The 26,316-nt window shown below is 50.6% G+C and overlaps 1 protein-coding gene and 1 long non-coding RNA gene across 2 annotated transcripts in view; one reads left to right on the top strand and one right to left on the bottom strand.

Moving 5' to 3' along the window:
- The first annotated feature begins 1,644 nt into the window (after window positions 1-1,644).
- On the top strand, window positions 1,645-9,692 carry C25H1orf216 (chromosome 25 C1orf216 homolog). Its single transcript, XM_006110726.4, has 2 exons — window positions 1,645-1,803; window positions 7,619-9,692. The coding sequence occupies exon 2, from the start codon at window positions 7,635-7,637 to the stop codon at window positions 8,499-8,501; it is 867 nt and encodes a 288-aa protein (XP_006110788.1). The 5' UTR covers window positions 1,645-1,803; window positions 7,619-7,634; the 3' UTR covers window positions 8,502-9,692.
- The window catches only part of LOC112546262 (uncharacterized), a 117,706-nt gene continuing 93,177 nt past the window's right edge, over window positions 1,788-26,316 (bottom strand). The window contains exons 4-5 of the long non-coding RNA XR_012897654.1: window positions 4,391-4,480; window positions 1,788-1,984 (exon numbers count right to left, since the gene is read on the bottom strand). This is a non-coding gene — a long non-coding RNA (uncharacterized LOC112546262). The remainder of the gene's footprint in view (window positions 1,985-4,390; window positions 4,481-26,316) is intronic.

Genomic DNA, 26,316 nt, shown 5'->3' with positions numbered 1-26,316 from the left:
ATGCTCATTGGTCCAGCAAGGCAACATGCTGGTTAAAATTCCAGCCACTGTGGTGCTCCATAGACACCACTGTATAGAAAGGCATAATTCCGGTGCATCTAAGAGATCAATCTATCGAGAGATCTGCAGGTGATGGCAGCTCGTGGGGCTTCATTATGTGGCAAATTCATAGACTCATAGGACACAGGAACTGGAAGGGACCTTGAGAGGTCATCAAGTCCAGTCCCCTGCCCTCACAGCAGGACCAAGCACCATCTAGATCCTCCCTGACAGATGTCTGTCCAACCTGCTCTTAAATATCTCCAGGGATGGAGATTCCACAACCTCCCTCGGCAATGGATTCCAGCGTTTCACCACCCTAACAGGAAGTTTTTCCTAATGTCCAACCTCAACCTCCCTTGCTGCAATTCTGCCTCTTAGAAATGCTCAGGTTCTTGTAACTGGGCCTGTCACCATGGAGTGTGAGCATCCGAGCAGCTGGAATGTTAACCAACATGTCCAAGTGCACCTAGCAATGCCAGCTAACTGAGCTGCTGTCCTCTCCTTTGAGGCATGGGGCAGAACAAATAGCCACTGTGACAGAGATCATGTGTCCCTGCTCCCCAGCCTCAGGGAGGAAGGCAAGGCCTGCCGAAGGTTTCCTGCAAGAGACAGGGTCATTCCAAGCCAGCAAAGTGGGCAGAGGGGATGGAGGGTGGATGGCAGCCTTTTAGCTCATGGAAAGCAATGACAGATGAGCAGTTGTGTTAAGACATGGTCTCAAGTTGCAGTGGAACAGCTCTAGGTTGGATATTAGGAAAAACTGTTTCCCTAGGAGGGTGGGGAAGCACTGGGATGGGTTCCCTAGGGTGGTGGGGGAATGTCCATCCCTCGAGGTGTTTAAGTCCCGGCTTGACAAAGCCCTGGCTGGGATGATTGAATTGGGGTTGGTCCTGCTTTGGGCAGGAGGCTGGACTCAATGACCTCCTGAGGTCTCGCCAACACCTAGGATTCGATGAAGAATCGTGGTGCGGTGAATGTTCCGTAGTGTTTTCGCCCAGTGCACTTGGCCAGAGGCTGCGCATCCCCCGGGCTTCACTTTCCACCAATGTGCTAGGGAGACCAGCAGCAGGGCTTTATTATTAGCCTGGTTAGTTGCGTGGTGCTAGGTGCTGTACACAACAGAACGAAGGGACAGTCTCCACCCCAAGGGACCACAGCCTCAGCAAGCTGTTGGCCTCTCTGCAGCTCAAAGAGTTCTACTCTCTACCTTGAGCCACCTTACCGAGGGCCTGATTAAAGCACTGAGCACCCGCCCTCTGAAAATCAGGCATCTCACAAAGGCCTCTAGCTGGGCCCCCAACAGCTGCCTCTGCAGGGATTGAACCCACAGTGCTTCTGACTGCAGATAGGTTAGATCTGGTGCTTAGAACAGTCACCCCCAGTGTGGCATAACCCAGGATTCTCCTCTTCCTTACTGGCTCTCTCCTGGAAGATTTTTATCCTCTGCAGGGAACTTGGTGTCATCCCCGAAGGGAGAGATCATTGTTCATAAGCTCTGTTATAAACACACACACACTCCTTGACATGTGCTGGGCTGTTCTCAGGTGGCTCCTGGTGGTGCCTTTGCGTTTCTTGCCTGGCTGCTGATCAGCCTGTGACCCGGTGCTGCCGGCAGCACTGACTGCTGTCGGAAGTGTGCAGTTCATGACGCTTTCCTGCTGCCGTGGAGGGGTCTATTTCCGTTCTCTCCAGCTGAGCAGCAAGAGCCGCAGCACGAGCAGCCGCCTGAAAATCCCCCTTCGCTTTCCCAAGGCTCTATCGGTGAGTGTCAGCTGTTCACTGGGTGTCTGGGGGTGCCGGGAACAGAGCAGGCGACAGGCAGGTGCCAAGAGAAGCCACCCGCTTCCCCTCGGTGCCGGAGTCAGGGCAGAGAGCTTACTCCTGCTGCCACATTCGGATCCTTTTGGGGAGGGCTGTTTATTTCACTCCTCCTCAGGAGCAGCTTCAAAAGGATTCAAAAGCAAGAGCATTTCGACCTGCTCCCCTTGCTGATGGTGCCAAAGCCTCATCCCCACCTGCCCGGATCCTGACCCCCGGGTGTGCGTAGGCATGTCCTGATTGACTCTCTGATTTCCAAAGCGTTCACTCACAGGGCTTGTATTGCCTGGAGAAGGGTTTTGCTCAGGTCCAGTTTAGGGATGAGTCAGGCAACACCCCCCCACACCAATTTTCCCCTACCCCTTTATATAGCTTATGGGAGAGGGGGAGCTCCAATGCTGTGAGATTGTACAGGGTACTTTGCCAGAACTCTACAGCCATGCAGGGGTGTGCTGGGGCATTGAATCCAGCACTCTCCTAATCCTGGACCACATCTGTTCAGTTGCCCCCTCCCGCCCTCTGCCTAGATTAGCAGGCACACTGAAAACCTGCTCCCTTCCTTCCCTCCATGCATCCCTTTCCCCTGCCTTGTCCTGCTGCTTACGGAGCGGGTCAGTCCAGGGAGCTATGTGGTTTTGGGAGAAGGAGGCTGGGGGAGGGAAGGTGCAGGATATGGATCCCCCGCACACATCCCACAAGGCAGGGCTTGGAAGTCCTGGGAGCCCTCCGCCTCTGCAACTCCCCTTCGGTGTGTGTGACAGGGTCATTCAACACCGCTCCTTTGTGCGCCTCTGGGCACTCTCCATCACATGCTACCAGCACAGCACATTGCGCTCTCTGATGCGGTGTGCACACCCCCCATCTCTTTGCTTGCCATGGAAACCTTGCCATAGCAACCAGACTGGGATCCACATTTAAAGGGGCAGGGCGGGTGAGTGCGTGGCCCCTCACTGGGCCCGACCTGCCTCTCCCTGTCGGACATGGTGCTAATTCTGAGGACCAGCTGCCTGAATGGGACAAGGGTCAGGACTGGGGTGCAGCACAGGTCCAAGCCTGTAGTGACTGTTGGAGGAGGGAGGGTGCGAGTGTGATACCTCCTTCCCCCTCCCTTGAGTCATCCTCTCCCCCGCAGGGTCTCCCCCTCAGAGCTCTCCTGTGCCTTCCCCAAAGGGTACATGTGGCCCTTGATTTGCACAGGTGTCAGTGACCAGTGGGGGTGGGGAGGGAGGGCAGCAGAGGAGAGTCCGGTCTGTGGGCTCCCGTGTTTTGTGTATCCTCCCAACACCCTGGGAGGGGAGGAAGTTCAATGGTTCCCAGTGGACAGACGGGAGCTGAGGCCCAGCCCGACGACGGGTCTGTCTCCACAGGGATACAAGCCCTGCAGCACAGCCGCAACTGACCTGGGTCAGACCCCAGGGCTGACAAATTGCTGTGTCGATGTTTGGGCTGCGGCGGGAACCTGATCTCTGAGACCCGCATCCCACGCAGGGGTCTATAGCTTGGGCTCCAACCTGAGCCTGACCCTCTACACCAGGGGCAGGCAATCAATTTTGATGGGGGGGCACCCCAAGTTTTTGATAAGTGATCAAGGGCTGTACTTGTATATGGAGGCGGTGCGGGGTCTGGGGCGGAGGTTGGGTGCAGAAGGGAGCTCAGGGTAGCGGATTGGGGTGCAGGAGAGGGTGTGGAGTCTGAGAGGGAGTTTGGGTTAAGAAGGAAGTGGTGACCTGGGGCCGGGGGTTGGGGTGCAGGGTTGGGGAGAGGGTATGGGTGCAGGAGAGGATTCTGGCCTGAGGGAGGAGTGTAGGAGGGGCTGCTGTTCTGGGAGGGGAGTTGGGTATGGGAGGGGGCAGGGTGCCAGAGGCAGAATATGGCTGGTGGGTGCTTACCTTGGAGGCTCCCAGCCAGCAGCACAGTGGGACCCCACAGACCCATGCTGCTCAAAGTGGCTGGCTGTTCCATGTGCCTTTGTACACTGCATGCGCACCGGGAGTGGGGGGAACCTTTGCATGTTGCCCCCTGTCTCTAGCACACCCTCTCAGCTCCCATGGGCCAGAACCTCGCGCTGCTCCCTGCCTGCGGGTCCTGGAGGCAAGGGCCACAGGCCTGATTCAAAGGCTCTGTGGGCCAGATCCAGCCGATGGGCCGCATCTTGTAGGGCTGCCAGATACTTTCACAAAAAATACCGAACGTGGCAGGAAAAAAATTGGTTGAACAAAAAAGGGGACAAAATTTGTTGAGCCAAAAAAAAAAAGGCGCCTTTAAATCCCCACCACGCTCCACCCCCGCCAGATGCAGCAGGGGAAGAATGTCCCCGCAGGCCTTCCATCCGAGAAGAACAGAAAATGTTCTGGTTTTTTTACCAGACAGATGCTGCAAATACTGGACTGTCCGGGCAAAAACCGGACACCTGGCAACCCTAGGCCATCTTGCCCTCCCCGGTCTACACCATTTTTTTAGCCCGTTAGCCTGAGCTGACCCGGGCCAGCTGTGGCCGTGCTGCAGGGCTTGTATCCCCACATAGACATACCTGAAGTGACTTGCCAAAGGTCACGAACCCAGATTTCCTGAATCCCAGAGTAAAACTTTAAATCTTGGATTATTGCAGAGAGGGCGAGACCTGTTTGGGAGAGACAGGGAAATGCTCATTTTATCTGAAGGGAAACTTGTGGCTTTTAGCCCCCATGTATGATCTACTGGGGGGATTGTTATCCTGATTCTAAATATCCAGACCTTTAAATCTGCCATTTCCTCACTGAGACATGACAAAGATAAACAAAAGATGCCATATTTGTGAGGCCTACTAAAAAACAATGCTATTAAGCACGGAAGGACAGAGAGTAAAGCCTGCCCAGTCACTCCCTACCCTTGTTGTTCCTTTGCTTACTTTTTAGTGAAAAGAAAGGGCAGCCATGCTTTCATCTTTCTTTAAACCTGTGATCCTGTTCTCCTGGACCTTCCTGCCCTTCCTCCTTTCGCTCTTTAATGGAGCTGGGAGATTGGAACCATTTCCACTCAGAGTCCTATTCAAAGCTTTGATTCACGGAGTTTATTTACTACAAGTTGAACCTCTCTAATCCGGCACTCTCTGGTCTTGTAACATCCATGGTCCACCCATGATTTTAGTGAGCCAGGTGTCCACTTTTCATGGGTGTGGCCAAGTTTCCTGTGATCTCATAATGTTTGTCCACAGCCACCAGTCCTGGTTCTCAGTGTCTTGTGCTGTTATTTAGATCCAATTTACACCTAAATGTCTTGTAAGAGCCCGATAAACAGTGGCAGTGTTGATCATGCTGCTAGACTATATTGACCTCCTGTGGTTTGGCAAATTCTCTAGTTTGGCACCAGCCAGGTCCCGAGGCTGCCGGACTAGAGAGATTCAACCTGTAGTTCCTGTTTACAACTGGGTTTTGTAATGAGGAAACAGGTCTGTTGGGCTTGGGAAAGGCTATTGGTTTGCCATTTAAAATCAGAAAGTCGGTGAAATCAGCAGAGACCTAATTCAAAGAATCTACCGAAGTCCTAGGAGATTGCAGCCAGGAAGCTGAATACATTTTAAAGAAGGTAAAAAAGAAAGTTTTTAAAACAGTGGTCTCCAACCTTTTGAAGCACAAGGTGACTTTTTGAATTCAAGTCAATCCAGGATCGACCTGAAACCCAAATACCTTTGCCCTGCCTTCTTCCCAATGCCCCACCCTGCTCTCTCTGTGGAGATGGGGTACAAAGGTAGAGGGAGGGGAACACCTCGACACCAGCACCCCCTTCCTCTGCCTGCCCCACCCTGCACAGAAAAGCGGGAGACTCCCGGGAGGCCGCTCCAAGGCAGAGGACAGGAGCAGCATGGCAGTGGGAGGAAGGGCAACTGAAGTGCCAGCGTTTGATAGCCTCCTGGCCAAGGGGAGTCAGAAATAGCCGGCTCTGTTCCATCCTATGAACCCACTGTAAGAAACAGTCCGGGTTTTAAACACCTTTGAGCTCTTTTATTCTATACTAGCTGGAGTTACCCGGCATTGCCCGGAACAGTTGATATAACTGAGGTGAAGAGCCCGGGGGGAGGGAGGGGGAAGGGAACCGCGCACCTGCCGCCGGCGCCCGAGCCCGCCCTTTGCTTCCTTGTCCCTCTGCCAGCCTTAGTGAGCGACTGCCCCCGCCACTTCCCCCGGGAAGCCACTTCTCCCTGCACTGCCAAGCTCCATGCAGCCCCGGGGAGAGGCATCGGTCTCTCATCTCTTCCCTCCCAGTCCCTTAAAACCTTCTCCTGGAGGAAAGGTTACCCTATGCAAAGTTTGGTTGCGGTAACTCTTCTAGTGTCCAAGTTATTAGCGCACTCACATACAAACATTCTCCTGTATATAGTAGATTTGCTGGGCCTGAATGGAAGTCCTGCATGTATCGGAGTTAAATATTGATGCACTGAGACAAGGCACCTCACTGCTATAAGGGTATGTCTACACTACCCCGCTAGTTCGAACTGGCGGGGGTAATGTAGTCATCCGCAATTGCAAACGAAGCCCGGGATTTGAATTTCCCGGGCTTCATTTGCATGAAGCCGGCCGGCGCCATTTTTAAATGCCGGCTAGTTCGGACCCCGTGCCGCGCGGCTACACGCGGCACGGACGACCTAGTTCGGATTAGGCTTCTAATCCGAACTAGCTGTACACCTCATTCCACGAGGAGCGAGGTGTACAGCTAGTTCGGATTAGAAGCCTAATACGAACTAGCTAGTCTGTGCTGCGTGTAGCCGCGCGGCACGGGGTCCGAACTAGCTGGCATTTAAAAATGGCGCCAGACGGCTTCATGCAAATGAAGCCCGGGAAATTCAAATCCCGGGCTTCATTTGCAACTGCGGATGACTACATTACCCCCGCCAGTTCGAACTAGCGGGGTAGTGTAGACATACCCTAATATCTTACTTGACCAGGCCTTAAGAAAACAGATTTGCCCAGGCCAAACAAGGGCCCCATCCTGCTCTTATCAGCATCCCTAGGAAGGAATGAGTCTTATGGTGCTGTGCTACAATACGCTGCACACCTCTAGGGCTTACTATCCTATTCCCCTTCCAGAAATGGGCCAAACCTAAAACCTGGGCTCCAGGCTTCTACCAAGTTTAGGACACAGATCTGACACTTCCATTTGTCCCCTAACATCATCCTGGGCCCCACCAAAATCATACATGCCTCCAAACTTCAGGCTGGTTCCTATCCCAAAGCTCAACATTACATCTCAGGCCAAATCACCCTGTGTACACCAATGTTCCCTCTAATCTTTTCCATCCATGTGTGGATTTTTTTCCATCCATGCGCAGAATAAATTTTATGTGCACTGTGGCATGTGCAAATGTGCACCACCAGTAGAACCCAAAACTTAGCTATGGGGCTCTGCTAATCAGCTAGGTGGCATTGGATTCTCTCCTGAGTGGCTGCACAAGTGCACAGCTTACAGGCCACACCGGTGTCTGCCTTAGTGTACATGCAAGACCAGATCAGATGCTCCACTTTTCCCACCCTGGTTTGTGCTGAGGTCAGACCCTTGGGCCTTCTCCTCTTGCTCATACTGGTGTGAATCCCGAGTATCTGTCCTGAAGTCAGTGCGGTTACTGCAGGGACAAAGCAGAGCTCACGAGAGCAGAATCAGGCTTCTTCCGCTCAGGAGAGTTAGCAGCCGGGGAAGGGGACAGCTGGGAGGCCAGGCTGACCCTGGGAACTCAGACCAAAATCCTTCCTTCACATCTGCATCTGTTCTCTCTCTCTCTTCCCAGGCGGGAGAACAGAAGGATGTTTGCAGTGTGCCAGCCAGACGTCCCCCGGAATGCTCCATTCCACGAGAGCAAGCGGGACCCCATGCTGGGCACAGCCTTCCTCGGAGAATGGGAGCGCAGGCAGGACAAGAATTTCAACTTTGTGGAGGAAGGGTATGACAGCAATGAGAACTGGAACCAGGCGGTGGTGAGGACCCGGATGGAGGGGGACTCCGGCCAGCTAGAAAACATGACAAATCCAGCCGATAATCTGGTGTTATTAATGCAGAGACAGACAGCTAAGGGCAGGCTTAGGGATGCTCCCCCAGGGCTGAAGTCAGACGAGCTGGGCCTCTCCAAGGAGGATGTGCGCAGCCCCCCTGAGGGAGCCGAGGTCAGTGGCACCGAGAAGGAGAAAGCGGCTACCGAGAATGCAGCCAAAGAATGCAACAAGTTGGCTGGCTCCCCCTTAGAAGACAATGGCTATGCCAGCAGCTCCCTCAGCTTTGACAGCCCAGACAGTAGCACCAGCAATTCCTGGGAGGCTCCCACCGCTGACACCAATGACCTGAGGAACCAGCCAGATCCTCAACTGCCCGACAATAATGCTGAAAACATCTCCGACTCAGACACCAGCTTCCCAGTGCTGGCTGAGGCCTTCCAGATCCTCCAGGACAAAATGAGATTCAAGGAGCGGGAAAAGGAGAAGCACCACCTCCACTTGGTGATGTATCGGCGCCTGGCCCTGCTGCGCTGGATCCGCGGCCTCCAGCAGAAAGTGGTGTTTCAGCAGAACCAGCTCCAGGAGAGCTTCGACACCATCCTGGACAACCGCAAAGAGCTCCTCCGGTACATCCAGCAGGGCGTGGTGTGCCCCAAGGCACCGGGTCACGCTGGCCTGTGAAAGACTCTCCTCCCCCACCTGTCATAGTTCAGATCCATCCCCTCCCCTCCAGCCTGCACCCACATCTAACTAGCTGTCCCACCTGGGCAGGCTGCCGTGATGTGCTCTTGCCTTATGCACGCAGGGATTTTGTGACGCATGAGGACACCATCCCCGACAAATGCCACATGGTATTTATGAGTCGTTAGAAGCATGTTCCAGTCCATTTCAGTGCATGGCCCTAGCTGACAGCACCAGAGACAGGTCTGAAATGTGCCCAATTAGCGGCTGAGAAGTCCGGGACTGGGAGGAGCTGCTCCCGTTTGAAATAAGCCTGATCAACCCTTCCTCGCCCCCACCCTGCATGATGCAATATTCCTTTAGCGCAAATCATTAACCCTCCGCCAGCTGATCAGCAGCCATGATTCACCAATGTTCCCAGGCCCCAGTCTCACTGGAGACGTCACCTGAGGCCTGGAATTGCTAGTGAATGGGCATAGGCCAGCTGACAAGCTAGTACCTGATTGGTTGCAAGAGGGTTATTTATGGGTGGAATGTTCCATTCCAACCATGCCTCTGGGGATGTTCTCCTGCCCTCTCTCTGTGCCCATGGGTGGCTTGTGATCTACTGGCTGGGGAAGGCTAGGCCCCAGCCCCCGCCTCTTCCACACCTCCCAACCACAGCCAGGCCCACCCCCGAGGCTGGCTAGTGCTGGCAGCCACTTTCTTCCCCAGTCCCAGAGTGCAGAGAGCGTGTGCAGTGGGACCATGCGGCGCATGCGGCTCCCACATGTTCATCACTGCGATGGGATTGGGTGCCCGCCTAGACTGGGCTTGTCTTGTGTTTATAGCCAAGGCCTTGTCAGGAACAGATTGGGCATGTCCAGCGAGTGCTGCAAGAATCGATGGGTTGCATATGCTCAGGGACTGTAATCTGCAGCAATGTGTGGTGTGCTTTGAGTGGAAAAGTCCATCTGGTGACAAATGCCCTTGGTTGAGCAGAGCATTTCAGCCCATGCTTGAATTCCTTCCTAGCTGGCAACGCTCTTCAGTCCACGCTTACTTTAAGCACGTGCTCAGACTGTAGTTTTCAAGGCCATCTGACCTCCTTCACAGCATGGCCAGATCATGTCACCCAGGGTATGTCTACACTACCCTCCTAGTTCGAACTAGCGGGGTAATGTAGGCATACCGCACTTGCAAATGAAGCCCGGGATTTGAATTTCCCGGGCTTCATTTGCATAAGCGGGGCGCCGCCATTTTTAAAACGCCGCTCATTCGAACCCCGTGCAGCGCGGCTACACGGGGCACGAACTAGGAAGCCTAGTTCGAACTACCTAGTTCGTGCCCTGTGTAGCCGCGCTGCACAGGGTTCGAACGAGCGGGGTTTTAAAAATGGCGGCGCCCCGCTTATGCAAATGAAGCCCGGGAAATTCAAATCCCGGGCTTCATTTGCAAGTGCGGTATGCCTACATTACCCTCCTAGTTCGAACTAGGAGGGTAGTGTAGACATACCCCCAGTGATCCCTGCAAAAAGGCTGTAACTTCTACAGCATGTCTTTTAGAAAGATGTCCAGTTCTTGACTTAAAGGCTTAATTCCCACTGAAGTTTAGTTAAGCATGTGCTTAAATGCTTTGCTGATTTGAGATGGACTGATGAATTGGAATCTTAGGCTATGTCTACACTGTAGCCTTTTTGCGGAACAAGGAAGACAAGGCTCCCTGAAGGAGTGCGTTTGCTTTTCCGTGAAAAAAAGCGGAAGAGCAAATGTGTTCCCTGGACGCAGTGGGGTTTTTCCGGGATGGTATCCCGAAAACCCCCCACAGTCTAGAAACACATTGTTTAAGAACTGACCTCAAAATGCTTTAAAATACGTTCACTTTTCATTTGACTTTTTTTTTCAGATTCAGTATTACAATATATTGAGCTTTTTACACGCACATCTGTCTACCTACAGTAGATCAGAGAAATCCCTCTAGTAAACGTCTCAGAGGAGAAGCTGTGTTAGTCTGTAACTTTAAAAAAAACCAGTAGTCCTGTAGCACCTTAGAGACTAACTATATATATATCATGAGCTTTCGTGGGCAATACCCACTTACACAGATGAGACTCTCTCATAAACTCTATCATCTGAGGAAGTGGGTTTTTCCCACAAAAGCTCAGGATACTATGTATATATTTGTTAGATTTTTACTAGAGGGACAACAGAGACTTTCTCAAAGCTGTGCTGTTCATGTTATATTAATTTATTATTGTAAAGCAAAGAGAATAACTTTTCTAATCCAGTTTTCCACTGAGGCATGCAAACAGAGTATAAGAAAAATAGGAGAGATTAAAAAGAGAGTGTTGTGTTTATTTGGTATATTTTCTTAAAAGTGAATTTGCTCCGTATTCTACTATTCTATTGTATTGCACTACAGGAGACAGTGTGATTAGCGGCAAGAGCAGGCCTGAGAGTCAGGAGTCCTGGATTTGGTTTCCACCATTGACCCGCTGGGTGACTGGGCATATCACTTCCCCACTCCGTGCCTCAGTTTCCCAATCTGCAAAACGGGAATAATGGTACTTAACAGAGTGCTCTGAGAGGTACAGATGGATGCAAAGTGCTATATAGGAGCTATGTATTCCATTGTATTCCATGCTCACTGCATCTTCCCAAAGCTGATGCTGATGCTGGCAATAGTTTCCACTTTGCAACAAGTTTCTTCATATCTTCCAGGAAGAGAAAAGTGAGGACGTGGCCCTAGAGCCCTCACTTACATGGGTAGGTTCAGTAAAGTCAACAAGACTAGGCATGTGACTAGGCTATGATGCTGAGGCTGCAGTCGCAGGGACGCCCCATGGCTAGATCAATGAAACTCCTGGCGCCTGAGATGACACTGAAAGGAGGGACAAAATGAGCTAAAATGGGGGATTTCCTATAAGGATCGGTTTTTAAAGAGGCCACATTCCAAATGCAAGAAGTTCAACCAAACTGTGACCTGGCATCACAGAAATAAACCTGCAAGAGATTTCCCACCGTCTGCATCCTGCTCAGGCGGACTCCAGCCTCTTTGCGAAGAGAAGTACCTTGCTGTTCAAAGGGCATCACCCATGTTTGCTTGTATCTGGGGCCTGCTGGCTGTTGTCTGTATCACTGACGCACTAGATCACATATCAATAAAGTCTGGAGATAAACAGATTCCACAAAATGCTCCTCAATTACCCTTTAACGGCTGACTATCATTCGGTGCGTGATATTTGCCTCAGGCTACTTTTGCTCCTGTTGCATGAGGGTTAGAATGCCAGAGGCCTGCTTTTGCCCCAGTAGGTTGCACCGGCAGAAGGCAAAATACATTGTTGCAACTGATGTTCTAGCCATCACCTGCATTTAGTTCACAGGTCTGGAGACAGAGCTGTATGTAAGTGCCCCTGGAGACTGCTGGTGGGATGTGAGTAGATGGCACTGGGTATGGGAGTGGTGGCATGATGCCTCTGGGATGGAGAAGAATGAGGGTAGAACTGATGTAAGGGGTGTCACGAGCTCATCCTCTGGGGTGAGGAAAGGAGTATCGTGCCTCTCCTCTGAGTGACCTCCTTCTGGTCAATTCTCAGAGTTGCCACCTTCTCCTCCAGCCCAGGCTGTGACATGGAGCTCTTGATGGCTTAGATAAAACCAGAGCCCACCCTAGCCAATATGGGTCCAATAAATATCGAGATTGCCCCCAGCATCTGTCAATATCCATTCATTATCCCCATTTTGCCAATGACAAACTGATGCCTCCAGAGGTGAAATGACTTATACCCAAGCTCACGTACATGGTCGATCAGATCCAGGAAGAGAAGCCACAAGTCCTGACTTAAAATCCCCTCCTCTAACAATAGGCCACAATCCCATCCCTTTGTGTTTTGGGTGAGGACGGTTTGACCTAGCTCCTTCCATAGCCCCTCAACGGGGTCTGTTTCCTGCCCCAGGCCTGCTCACTGCTAAGCATGGGATGACCTTAGAGCCCTTGAGGTTCCTGACTGGACAGAGCTCAAAACCCCATCCTTCCATAATACCCTGTGGTTGGTGACACAGACTCATCGGCTGCCTTGCATTCATGCATCAGTTGCCCTCACATCTCCTGCTGGTGGCACATGTCAGGGCTGTTGCTGCTTTCCTCTCTCTAGCCCCCACTCAAGGCAGGCTAGGAAAATCACCCTGCAATGCACCGGCTGTCACGTCCAATTGTGTAAACTGCAGGATGACACATGGCAAGCAGAGTGCAGAGCTTGCCCTGTCAGAGCCGCTTACCGCCGCCGATTGAAGACAGCAAGAGCTGCTGTCCCAGGAACCTCAAGTTTCATGCCGCATGTCAGGAAATTAACAGGCAGAGGGGTTTGCAGGCAGGAGGGAGGACTGAGCCCTGCAATGATGTGGCACCTTTCACGTGGCAGCATGGTGTCTGACCTGGAAAGGTCTGTCCAGGCAATGACATGGCGCATATCATGTGACAGCACACCACATGATCTGAGACGGTCTAGCTGGATGACAGTGTGGCCCAGGTCATGTGACAACATGGTACAGAGCTTGAGATGAGTCAATCGGGCGAGAACATAGCATACGATCAGAGAAAGTCTGGGTGTGCCACGGAATTTCGCGTGGTCAGATGGAGTCCAGTTAGGAACACCAACTGATTCAAGCTGAGGCCTTGCCTACAGTGGAGATCTGCCCTGGTTCCAGACTTCGATGCCTATCCGTGCTATAGATGCATCACTGCAAATCCTTCTGCTTGCAGCTTCCCCACTGATTAAAGGTCTAGAGAACATGACCTATGAAGGAAGGCTGAAAGAATTGGTTTTGTTTAATTTAGAAAAGAGAAGATTGAGGGGGGACATGATAGCAGTTTTCAGGTATCTAAAAGGGTGTCATGAGGAGGGAGAAAACTTGTTCATCTTGGCCTCTGAGGATAGAACAAGAAGCAATGGGCTTAAACTGCAGCAAGGGAGATTTAGGATGGACATTAGGAAAAAATTCCTAACTGTCAGGGTGGTCAAACACTGGAATAAATTGCCCAGGGAGGTGGTGGAATCTCCATCTCTGGAGATATTTAAGAGTAGGTTAGATAAATGTCTATCAGGGATGGTCTAGTCAGTATTTGGTCCTGCCACGAGGGCAGGGGACTGGACTCTATGACCTCTCGAGGTCCCTTCCAGTCCTAGTATTCTATGATTCTATGATTTTCTATGAGCTGCAGCTAGGTGTCACCTTGTCTATATGAGGTGGCTCAGCTGTTGCAGCCTGGCTGGGGGGTCAAAATGTCAGGAATTGTGAGGAAATGTCTTTGGGAGATCTCCAATATCCCTTTGGAAGAACCATGTTGTGTTCCATAGTCAACCTGTGGAACTCCTTGCCAGAGGATGTTGTGAAGACCAGGACTTTAACAGGGTTCAAAAAAGAACTAGATAAATTCATGGAGTTTAGGTCCATCAATACTTATTAGCCAGGATGGCTAGGAATGGTGTCCCTAGTCTTTGTTGTCAGAGGCTGGAAATGGGTAACAGAAGGATCACTTGATGATTCCCTGTTCTGTTCACTCCTCCTGGGGCACTGGCATTGGCCACTGTGGGAAGACAGGATCCTGGGCTAGACAGACCTTTGGTCTCACCCAGTATAGCTGTCCTTATGTTCTTAGGTTCTTATCTGCCAGATTGGACGTGAGCCCAGCTGACACTTAGCACCAACATTTTCTCACTTTCCAAAGACAAAAGCTGCCTCAGGGCTGGGAGGAAAATGACTACAAACCCAGCAATCCTCCGCTGAACCGCTCACACGGCTGGCAATGGGATACAGCATCTTTTACCAGCAGGGATTGCTCTGCACCCAGGACATCTGAACCATGTTCAGGAAGAAGCCACTATAAAAATCAACTGGTCGATCACAATTCATCTCTAGAAGACAAGGGACCATGTTACAAAATCACTGCCGTCTTTGCCCCACTGATCGTCTGCACATTCAGAAGCGAAGCCAAGGGTTGGTTCTATCAGCTGGGCTCCCCACTATCCAGGTTACTTCCAAGTCAGCCAGGGACAACTTGGGAGGTGCTGATGCTTGGACTGTACCTACTCTCTGATGGGTTACCAACCAGACGAAAAGCTGAGACGGGGCAACCCCAGATGCTCAGGAACCTTCCCCATACCCTCAGCTGCAAAAGGAGCACTCCAGACTTTACAGGTGTGTCTCTGAAACAAACCCCAGTCCTCTGTCTGCCTCCTGCTCTGTTCATTTACCTATCTACCTGGCCCCACCATCACGTGGTGCAGAATGGTACTATGAACTATAAACTGTGCAGAATGGCCCTGCAAAACATTTAACTTTTAAAAATCCAGACAGAGGCTGCTCCCCATGTCCCACGCATGAGCAAAGTGCAGCTGGTGCTAACTTCTGGGCTGTTCCTCTGGTCTGGAGTGGCTGTATTATTTACCATCCTCCTAAACCAGGGTGACTAGATTTCCTGAGCTCCCCGGTCCCACCTGCCCTGCAGCTGTTGGTTAATAAAGAGAGATGAGATGTTGGCTGCAGGCAGATGGGTGGCAGATAAAACACCTGAGTGTTGACCTAAAGGTGACTTTGCCTAGGGCACTGCAGAGATTAAATAGAGATAAAAAGGGAAGTCATACCAGGCCTTTGAACCTCCCTTCATCCCCTCTCTCCCCCTTCTTTGCTGCCTGGACAACCTGTGGGAATTCCAAGCTGCCATAGCCTCTTTTAAAAGCAAGGCACATCCACCAACCTAGGGTCTATTTGGACCCCACGGATGGGCTTCTGAGGCAGAGTGGTTTTGTTTTTTTATCCCCAGGTTCACCACTCAGCAGGGGCTCTTGGGAATTTTGCTCCTCCACATGTGCCAATGTATTAGGAATTGTGCGCGCGCTAACTTTATTTGTCCAAGGAAGGCACATTTTCCATTTTGGCTCCAGCTCTAATTCCAAGCTTGCCTGCTTGTGGTGCATTCACTCAGACAGAGGCTCAGAAAACATCGGTCCCTGGGCTGTCTGCTACCCTGACCCGCGGGGGGAGAGCGAGTGATTCTCTGTTTATCTTGGTCGAGTGCTTTATATAAATCATTATTTCCAAGGAAAATATTGTGAAAATCCAGATTATTTGCTCAAGAAATGAAGGAATAACTCCGGGAGCAGATCAAAGGGGGAGAGCTGCTCCGTAAGAAAGAGCTTTTCTTTTGGGTTATTGTGAAGTTCCCTTGGCTTACGCCCTCCGTGCTGGTTTTAGACAGCCCGTCTTAATTTGCAAAATCAGCCTCATACAGAGTTTCCAGCCCCCTCTAAATACTCAAGCAAGATTTGCAAATTAATGAAAACCCTCCCCACAGCAGGGGGGGAAAATGTCCGGACGACAAGCCAACTTCAGCATCCACAAGGGCTACTTTAGTATTTCCAAGACACTCAGATCTAGGGGAGATTAGAACTCTGCAAAACAAATTCCGGCCATGCCTGTCTTTACGGTCTGTGGCCTCCATTATCAGCCACACCCAGCCTACTCTTTTCAGCCCCCCCCATGGTCCCTCCCTCTCTATGATGACTATCACTGCTGCCTTTGCCCTATTGCTAACCTTTGATCTGCAGGGCCATCTACTGACCTCCCTTCTTTCACTGGCCAACATCAATTTTACTCGCAGTAGGCGAGATACAGAAGGCTGGGAGGGTGGGGGCAGAGCCGGCTCGAGCCATTCCTGCAGTGGGCCCGTGATCCATGCACGGCCCCACCCCCGGTGCACTGCGCACCTTATAGCTGCAACTGGATGCGCGGAGCCTGATTGCACCTCTAAGGGGCGCCGCGCAGCCCCCGGCCCCAGGCGTGTGGTGCCCCTTACAGCTGCCATCAGGCACCCCCCCATGGTTGGTGCCCGAGGCAGCTGCCTGGCTAGTCCCCCCCACTTAATCTGGCCCTGGGTGGGGAGGGGGTAGCACCTCACCTTGTATAAACAGGAGCAGCCACTTAAGTGGAGCCGGGCTGATTGAGACCTGCTGAGGTCCAGAGCTTTGTGCATCTGCCACTGTCCCCTGATGAGATTTCTGCCATGCCTGGGTCTGGGCTTGCACTTCCCACCTCCCTTGCCTGCACCTGAAGCCTCCTGCTTACAGTCACCTCAAAAGGTGAGGCGTGGAGGCAGGTGTTTTTCCTCTTTAAATCCCCAGCAAACTCGGCCCTGCGGGCGGGAAACGTGGGCACTGGAAGATGAAGACAAAAGGGAGGGAGGAGGATGGGCCCATGCTTAGGGGATTTGGGGTTCGAATCTCTGTTCCGCTGCAAACCCCTTCAGAAACTTCTGTGCCTCATGCCTCAGTTTCCCCAATTATAAAAGAGGGATCGTTGCCCTGTCTCACTTCACAGCAGCATTCTGAGGAGGAACACGGGGAAGGCTGGTAGGCCCTCAGGCACTCCGGTGACAGGGATCCTGTGGTCGCCATGGAGAGATGAGGACAAAATAAAGAGGTAATGGACAAACGTGTTGTGGAACTTGGGAATTAACAGCCAGCAAAGAGACCTGCCCATCCCCCTCCCTCCCAATTGTTTTAATTGGTGTTATGGCCCAATCCCACCAACATCCCACACTGGGGTCTGCAGGCCCTGCTGATCAATTCCTCTGCCTCTTTCCCCACAAATGAGCTGAGGGGTAGGTAAGTGCAGGACCCCTAGGGCATGAGAAGCACCAGTGGGAGGAGGCCAAGGGGGGTGAGCAGGCCCAAACCCCACTGGGCTGCATCCTGCCCACACCTCCTTAGTTTGTTTCCTTGTAGGGGGGTTCCTGCCCCTGTGAATTTCCTTTCCCCATGCCTCATGCCTGCTGGGGCACAGCTGTTCAGAGGGGAGCTGGAGGTGCTGAGGAATGGGGATGGGGCTCTCTGGAGGGAGGGATCAGAAAGAGGTGGGGCAGGGATCAGGGGCTGAGAAGGAGGCTTGGGAGTCAGGGAAAAATTTTAAATCAAAATGGGGGTGCTCGAGTTGCTAAAGTTTGAAAATCCCTGATATTAGCGATCCATTGTATTAGCGTAAATAACAGCACTTTGCATTCCAAAAGGGACTCAAAGCCTGAGCCCAGTCTTGCTTACGCTTAGTGTAACTCCATTGATGTTGGCAGACATGCTCCTTGTTTAGGACCTGCTCCAAAATCCATTAAAGTTAAGAGGGTTTGAACTTGTATTAGTGTCCGCAGAAGCAGAATTAAGATATATTTGTGTGTGTGTGCGCAGACACATGCACACACCAAAAGGCAACCCCCTGTGAAGCCAGGGGTGATACCTTGCATGCAAGCACATCCCGGCAGTGCAGAGGAAATTTTAGCTAATGACCCCACTGCACGGAATCTTTGTTTCCCACACACAACAGGCGAGGTCCTTTGTTTTTTAAGGCCTCCTCTGACAGTCTGTTGTTATTAACCCTTGTAACTGTGGATGGCTTTTACGGCATGAAGCAAGATTGGCAGAAGCACCCTTTCTTTGAAAATTAAAATAGTGTTTTGTTTTTTAAATCAAGTATTTATGGAAGTTTGATGGGGAATATTTTACCTTGGTACTTGACTCCACTTCATTTCCAGGACTTTGTGGGCTTGAAATATTTGTTACAAAATAAGATACTACACGGGTGTGATATCAGATGTCAGGAAAACACAAAAGAAAATGAATCAGCTTGAGCCATTAGCATCCAGTGATGCAGGCTGAGATGTATTAAAGCCTGTTTCCACTCTGAAAAGTGACAGTTCACTTGGCCTCATGGAATTCCACATTTAATGTGTCTCCGAGACTTTGCAATTTAATGGGCTCAATTTGTGAGTAAAAACAAAATATATATTTTCTTCCTACTCACCTTCAGGAATTTAAACTCACTCTGGGTTAAGAACATAAGAACAGTCATAGTGGGTCAGACCAAAGATCCATCTGCTCCAGTGTTCTGTCTTCTAACAGTGGCCAGTACCAGGTGCCCCAGAGGGAGTGAACAGAACAGGTAAACATCAATCCCTGTCACCCATTCCCAGCCGCTGATAAACAGAGGTTATGGACACCATTTCTACCCATCCTGGCTAATATTGATGGATCTGTCCTCCATCAATTTATCTAGCTCTTTTTTGAGCCCTGTTATAGTCTTGGTTTTCACAACATCCTCTGGCAAGGAATTCCACAGGTTGATGGTGTGTTATGTGAAGAAATACTTCCTTTTGTTTGTTTTAAACCTGATACCTATTCATTTTATTTGGTGACCCCTAGTTCGTGTGTTATGGGAAGGAGTAAATAACTCATCTTTAAAAACAATGATTAGTCCTGTGGCACTTGGAGACTAACAAATATATAGAACCAGGAGCTTCCATGGGTAAAACCCACTTCATCAGATGAGTTGGAGCGGAAATAACAGAATCCAAGATATATATAACAGCAAAAGCAGTTAGCTGTCAGTTGTAGGACCCATGTTAATGAAGCTAATTAACTCTTCGTGATTCACTTTCTCTGCAGCAATCATGATTTTATTGGCCTCTATCATATCCCTGCCTTATTCATCTCTTTTCCAAGCTCTCTTATTAATCTCTCCTCATATGGCAACCATTCCATACCCCTAATTAGAGCTGTCCCAACCATAGGACAGCTTAGAGTGGCCATCCCAGGCCGGGCACTTTGGGGGGTCCCATAGTGGCTGTCTCAACTATACTATGGCTGGGCTTGGCGTGAGGTGGCAGCAGGGGTCTCCCCGCTCCCCCCACCCCACGGTGGCAGCAGGAGATGGAGCATCCCAGCAGCCTGCTCTGCCCTGCCCCACTGCCGTCTCTCAGCCCGGTGCACTTGGCTTCTCTGTGGCAGCAGGAAGCAGGACGCCCCAGTTCTCGGCTGCGGTGAAATGAGGAACAGTGGGCTGGGAGGCAGTGTGGTGGGGTGGAGTGGAGCAGGCTGCCAGGCCACTCTGGCTCCCTCCACCATGGTGAGTGTGGGGGAGAGGGGGGCAACCCTACTGTTGCCCAGTCCCCGGTAATCCCCAGCTCACGTCACATGGGGGAGGGGCCAAGGGGGCGGAGTAGGGGTGGCATGGGGCAGAGCTGGGGAGATGGGGTGGAGCAGGGGCCTTACGGGGTGGAGCAGGGGCAGGTCCTGCAGGTGCTTGCCTCAGCCCCAAGCCCGGCAAGGGACAGCTCTGCCCCCGATTACGTTTTGTGGCCCTTTTCTGAACTTTTTCCAATGCCAAGGTCTGGATTTTTGAAATGAGGTGACCACATCGGCAGGCAGCATTCGAGAGGCGGGCGTCCCGTGGATGTGTCCGGGGGCACGTTACTCTCAGTCTTATTCTCTATTCCTTTCTCAATGAGTCCTAACATTCTGTTTGCTTGTTTGGCTGCTGCTGCACTTTGCATGGATGTTTTCAGAGAACAATCCACGGTGACTCTCAGGCCTCCCTGTGGTGGGGTAAAAGCTACGTTCGTCTCAAGCATTTTCCACGTAGAGCTGGGGATGTTTTCCAATCTCCATTCCTTTGCATTTATCCACATTGAATGTCATCTGCCATTTTGTTACCCAGTCACCCAATTTTGTGCAGCCTCTTTTCAGAGGGGCTGAGAAAACACCAACCCAGCCCATGTCTGCACCTCAATATCAAGCCCTTCCTGACCACAGGCACCTGCCCACCAACACAGGGGTGGGAAGTAAGGGGGCGGGGGTGCTGCAGCACCTCCAGCTCCCAGCGTTCTGCGGAGGGGCCCAGCTGCTGGCCCAGCACCCAGGGTCCCTGCTGCCAGCTGCACGTGCCAGAGCTCTGCTGCCAGCCCTGCGTACTGGGGTTCTGGTTCAAGCCCTGTGCCCAAGGTCCTGGATGCCGGCCCTGTATGCTGTAGTCCTGCTTTGAGCTCCATATATTGGAGGCCTCTGCTGCCAGAGCCACGCTTGGGGTCCTGGTTACTGGCCCCGAGTGCTGGGGCTTTGATCCTAGCCTCAGCTGGGGGTGGGTTGGATAGGGTTAAAGGGGGTCAGCACCCCCACTTTTTAAAATGTTCCCGTGCCACTGCCCACCAAACTCAGTCATACGTCAGTAATCAAGGGTTAATGGTCTTGGACCACTGTGGGTGGATTCCAAGCAGTCCCGGGGAGGTGAAAGACTCCAGAGCCTGTGAAGGACAGGGATGTTAAATATCAGTTAACTGAATAGTTGATTAACCTCATGAATTCTTATCGGTTACTCGTAGGGTTGCCAGGTGTCCGGTTTTGAACCGGCCAGTCCGGTATTTGAGCTTTCTGTTCGGAAAACAAATTGAGAAAGTAGAAATGTCCAGTATTTTCTAAATAAGATGTAATGTCAAGTGTGTCCGGTATTTTTGTTGAAACTATTTGGCAACCCTAATTACTCAACTATTTTATAATCCTTGGGGGTAGGGGTGGCAGCCAGTGCCCTCTGGCCCCACTCCCAAGGAGCCCCGTCACCCTGCACTGCTGCCTCTGTATCAGAAGCAGCAGCGTGACATGCCAGGCGGGAGCTGGTCCGTGAGGGGAGCCAGCTTCAGAACCAGCTCCACTCATGGACCAGCTGCCTGTTGCCCTGCGCTGCTGTCTCTGATACAGAGGCAGTAGCACAGGGTGGCAGCAGCCCCTGTCCGCGAGCGGTGTGACTTCCCGTACCCTGCACGAGCTGGAACTGAGCCGGGCTGCCTGCCCGCCTGGCTCCTAATACACTTTAAATGGAGAGTCGCAGAGAGGGTAGGTCCCAGACCTGGTGCAAGCCAGGACTGAGCCAGGCTGCTTGCCAGCCTGCTAAAAAATGTACTGGCAGGGAGGGGGATGCATGTAGTCTGTAGCATTAACCGATAAGCTTTTGCTGATTGGTTAATTGACTACACTATTACATCCCTAGTGCAGGATCATCCCCAGAGCACATGTATTTTCCGTTCCTGATGCGATCATGTGACTCACATCTCCCCCTTTGGCCTGGGAGCCTATGAACCAAAGTAGTGCCTACAAACAAGACACCCTGCAATCCCCTTCCAGGATCCACATGTGCCTCCGTGCAGCACTCACTTGTCCCTGGAGGATGCGGCATCAGAAAGAGGTGCTCTCCTTGTACCTGGTGCAGCAGGCAGGGCTCAGCCATGCTGCTCATGGGGGGCTGCACCGTGGAGTTAAGAGCCCGTCCCGTGCAGCCTTCCCTTCCCGTGGATGTTTCCAAGCTGGTGTGTGGGGCTAAAAACACAAAGAACACTTGCTCGATGCTGGTGCATGGGGAAGCAGGGAGGGCAGAGAGGAGGTGTAAGGAGCCTTCCTCCCCTTTGCACCTCCTTGCATGGGGCCAGGCCTCAAACCTGTCTCCTCCCAGGGAGAGGGTCTCCCTTGTGCAGAGGGGACAGCCCAGGCCACTTCAGTCTCAGACCGGCCCCAGCATGAAGACTAGGGTCTTTTCACCAACGCCAAAACATTTTGCAAAGATGCATCCACTGTTGTGGTCCAGGGATGTGCGGGAGAGAGCGAGCATCCTGTACTGGGTGGGAAGCAGAGCTGTGGCTCCAGACCCAGCCGTTCTGCAGGAATGTTGGGGAGGTTTGGGATTTTGTCCCAGTGTGAAAGCAAAACAAATTCCGTACCCTCCCTGGCTGTTGGGAGGCAAAATGGTTGCCCTGCAGACGCTCTCAGTGAATTATTCAGCAGCAGCTTCTCCTCACTGTCTCCTGGCAAGAGAAAATGTTTCTTGCCCAATCCAAATTCATTCTCCTACAGCCCTGGGCTAGGCATGATTGACCCTTGCCGAGAGTTCACGGGCCAGAACCAGAGACAGCCCATGAGTGCTTGGAGTGCAGACAGCCACGGCTCAGAACAAGTCACAACCTGGTGCTTGATGCAACAGTCTTGCAATATGCTCCCGGCTGGCAGCTTCATGGTAGGACAGATTTTTGCAGGCTGTAGAACTTATCTGAGCTGCATGCCTGAGAAAACGTGCAAGTGAGGTGCCTACTGATCTTGCTGCCCTACACCAATGGGTTGGCCAAGGATCCTCCTGTTCTTCCGTGGAAGTTTTTTCAGAGCAGAGACTGCCCCTGGGGCATAGCACCACCTTGTGGTCAGCGCATGTATCTAACAAGAAGAGGCGAGAAGCTAGTGAGAGTTGCAGATACTGACAGTGGAAGGGGTTCTTTGGGCCATGCCGAATGGGTGTCATCCATTAAAATTCCGACTTGTTCAATTAAAGCATTCATCTGAAACTGGAGGCTTCATGATTCCTTGAGCCTCCTGTACCCCGTTCGCCGGCCTGAGAGCAATAAGGAGTTTTCTTAAAAGAACAGTCACTCTGCTAGGCCGGGTTTGGTTTTATCTGCGGAATGATGAATGATCTACCAGGGGCAATCAAACAAAGTGGCAGGCCCTCTCCCGAAGCCCCTTGGCATCATGCATGTTTCATGAGGCACCATCTATGAGATGAACAGGAAACCTGTTCTGGTGTTACAAGTTGTGCCCATGTAAGACTCGGCCCTTTTAAGGCAACCTTGCAACCAGACCATGCCTGTGCATCCCATTTGGCGGTGGTGATCACTGTTTGCTAACGTTACATAGAAACAAAAAAAGCACTGTGAGCAATTTTATGCCAGCTCAGGCAGACAGGAGGCTGACATTTCAGCTTATTAGGGTTGCAAATATCGTGTTAGTAATTCAAGCAAAATAGCTCAGCCAGCCCTCTTGCTATCCCAGCATGCCTTGCGTTTGGCTAGACCAGGACTCTCTTGATTTACATTTTTCAGGTTCTGAGTTCTCTTCCCTCCCTCCCCCAATCTTGTATTGCTTTTAGCCTCATTGCTGTAGCTAGATAAAAAACATAGTCACCTCTTCCTGCAGCCTGTTAGGAACATCCCAGAAACTGCTGCATGTAATACAGAATGGAGAGCAGGTTGCAGGCAGATTGTGGGACTATCAGGGTCTCATTTCATATTTGTCATGCCTGTGTTCCTAAATGTCAGGGCATGTCTTGAAAGTCTCAGTTCATAGTCAGGCAACACGGCACATTTTCACATGGCAGAATGACTCTAAATATAGACACTCATACGACAACATATAAACATGTCCTTGACATACATGATCACACAAGGCATCCTTAAAAGACATGTGCACACACACAGAGTGCATGCATGCATGATGCATGCAAACAAAACATGTGATTTCATGTGTGGAGATGCACAGATCTACATGGACTTTCCCATCCCAAGACAGCTCCCACATATATACAAGTACACACATGTGTAGGTTGCACTCTCACACATATACAAGATTGCCATTCCTTGGCTCCTTAATTTTGATGTTTCCTTTCTGGAGCTGTTTCCTTCTTGTCTCTTTTCAGCAGCACCATGATGGGCAAGATACCGAGTGTTTAACTATGCCACAGTATCTGATGGAAACACAGTTTGAGACGGCCTTCTTTAATGATTCCGTTTGAAATGTAGTTGCTTCCACACATCTCCCTTCAGGGTAGAATATTAAGCAAGAGCAACTCGGCTGGAAATTCAGATTGTTTTCGTGTCTGTTTTCATTTACATTTTAATGATAGAGAAATCTTATAAATCGGGCTGTTTGCCGCATGGCTCCTTGGGAAAAAAAAAGAGAAAAAGAAAAGCAACAGCCCAGCCCCTTCCCCCATAAACTTCCAGAGGTATACAGGGTTTGCCATTCACTTTTTTAGAATGGATAGAACGTACAGATGTCCAATGCACAGGTGCTGCAAAGAAAAAGGGTTTCACTAAGGTCAAAGAAGCAAGGTTGATTTACTAAGGATGATTTACTATGGCTAAGGATCTGGCCATAATTTTTCATTTTGTTTTTGATAGAAGTAACAATATAAACCATGATTTTGGTCAGAATTAGTGACATTCCTTCCTTATTGTTCAGACAGCACAGCTGGAGTGGTTACTATTATTTCTAGGACAGTAGCATAGAATCAAAGACTCACAGAACACTAAACCTGGAAGGGACGACGAGAGGTTGTCGAGTCCAGTCCCCTGCCCTCAAGGCAGGACCAAGCACCATCTAGATCAGTGTTTCTCAACCTTTTTTTTTTTATAAAGCACCCCTTTTAAAAAAAAAAATTATAAGTACCTCCAGTACCTACAGTTTTCAGACACACAATTTTTTTTCTACCATTGCAACACACTTGTTTAAACAACTTAATCATATCAGGGCAGGCAAAGAAATTTTTGGGTGTAAAAAGTACAAAAATAATAAAGCACTGTAAAACTTAAAACAAAAAAATCAGTTTTCTCCTAATTTCAGTTGTATTGACGTACCCTCCCCCCCCCCCCCCGAGATATCTCTCGAGTACCCCTAAGGGTACTCGTACAACTGGTTGAGAAACACTAATTCAGATCATCCTTGATGGATGTCTATCTAACCAGCTCTTAAATGTCTCCAATGATGGAGATTCTACAACCTCCCTAGGCAATTTATTCCAGTGTTTAACCATCCTGACAGTTAGGAAGTTTTTCCTAATGTCCAACCTAAACCTCCCTTGCTGCAATTTAAGTCCATTGCTTTTTGTCCTATCATCAGAGGTCAAGGAGACGCATTTTTCTCCCTCCTCCTTGTGATGCCCTTTTTTTTTTTGAGAGAGAGAAAAAGAGGCAGATTCCAACCCTTAGATCCAAAACCGGCCTTATGGCTTGGTACCAGGGCCAATTGAAACCCGGAAGCCAGCAAATAAATAAATAAATAAATTGGGTCCTAAGTTCTATTGTGGCCAAAATCTTGTGAGAATATTTTTGGTTCAAGATGGTGAAAGCGAGAAAGAAAGTGAGGACACTTCAATCAAAGAGTATTGTTATTTGCTCCCCTTCTGAGAACGTCCTGTGGCGTTTAGTGGCAGGGAACATGTCTATGCAACCAATGCCTGGCTATTAATTCCACTCAGCTGCTTTAAAGGACTGCATTTATTGCCACCATTTGCAAAGTCTTCCTTGGCTGAGAATGGAATAGAATTCAGTACCTGTTGCTGCAATGCAACTTGGAGTCGATGCAAATTGTAGCCGATCTTCTGCTTGTGCCTAAAAGCAGACCAAGCGTGGCTTCTCCTAAGTTGGTCACTAAGGGCTCCCCCCTTTTTGCTTCCTACTCTTGAAACGTGTGGAACAGCTGCAACTTCCTTTGGTCCAAGAAACTGTGGGTGCCCGTCACTTTTAAGATTCTGGCCTTGTTCTTTAGGCTAGCTACAGGAATCCAGATCTTTTTGAGAAAACAGCTGGGAGTAAAGATCACTAGGAAAGCAGCAATAAAACTCTCCGTTATTCTTTTGTCATTAAGGCCGACGGAGCTGCAAAGAGAGCCTCCAGGCCCCTTGTACATCATTATTTCATAGCACAGTCTCTGTATGCAGCAGGAGCTGCCTTGCTGGAAGGAATGCCTCTGTGGGTTTTATGATCAGAGTTGAAGTACCTAGACCCCTGGAACACGAGGTTCAGCTCCCAACAGAGTCCTAGGCTGCCCTTCATTCCACCAAGGGGGTAATTATTTGAGCCCCATGCAGTCCACTATGGCTGTGTCAGCTGGTATCTTAAAGACTGTGGCTCTGCATGAACATTTGAGGGAATAATACTGGGTGAATTACACCTCCAAATTTGGTGCAATCACTTCCAGGCTAATTAGAAAAATTTCCCGACACCTTCTGGTCGGAATGGCAAGATTAGACCGATGTCTTCATCCAAAATGTTCCTAGCTCCCTCCACTGGTACTAAGTTCTCTGTGGGATAGTTGGCTGTGCCCTCCACCCCAGAACTGGCTGCATCAGGACTTATCTTGATGGCAAAGTGTATTGGGATCTTTCAATAAGACAGATCAGATCGTTGTTGCTGTCACGAGCTG

The sequence above is a fragment of the Pelodiscus sinensis genome, chromosome 25, assembly GCF_049634645.1.
Source record: "Pelodiscus sinensis isolate JC-2024 chromosome 25, ASM4963464v1, whole genome shotgun sequence".
NCBI lineage: Eukaryota > Metazoa > Chordata > Testudines > Trionychidae > Pelodiscus > Pelodiscus sinensis.
This window is presented reverse-complemented; position numbering and strand designations above follow the sequence as displayed.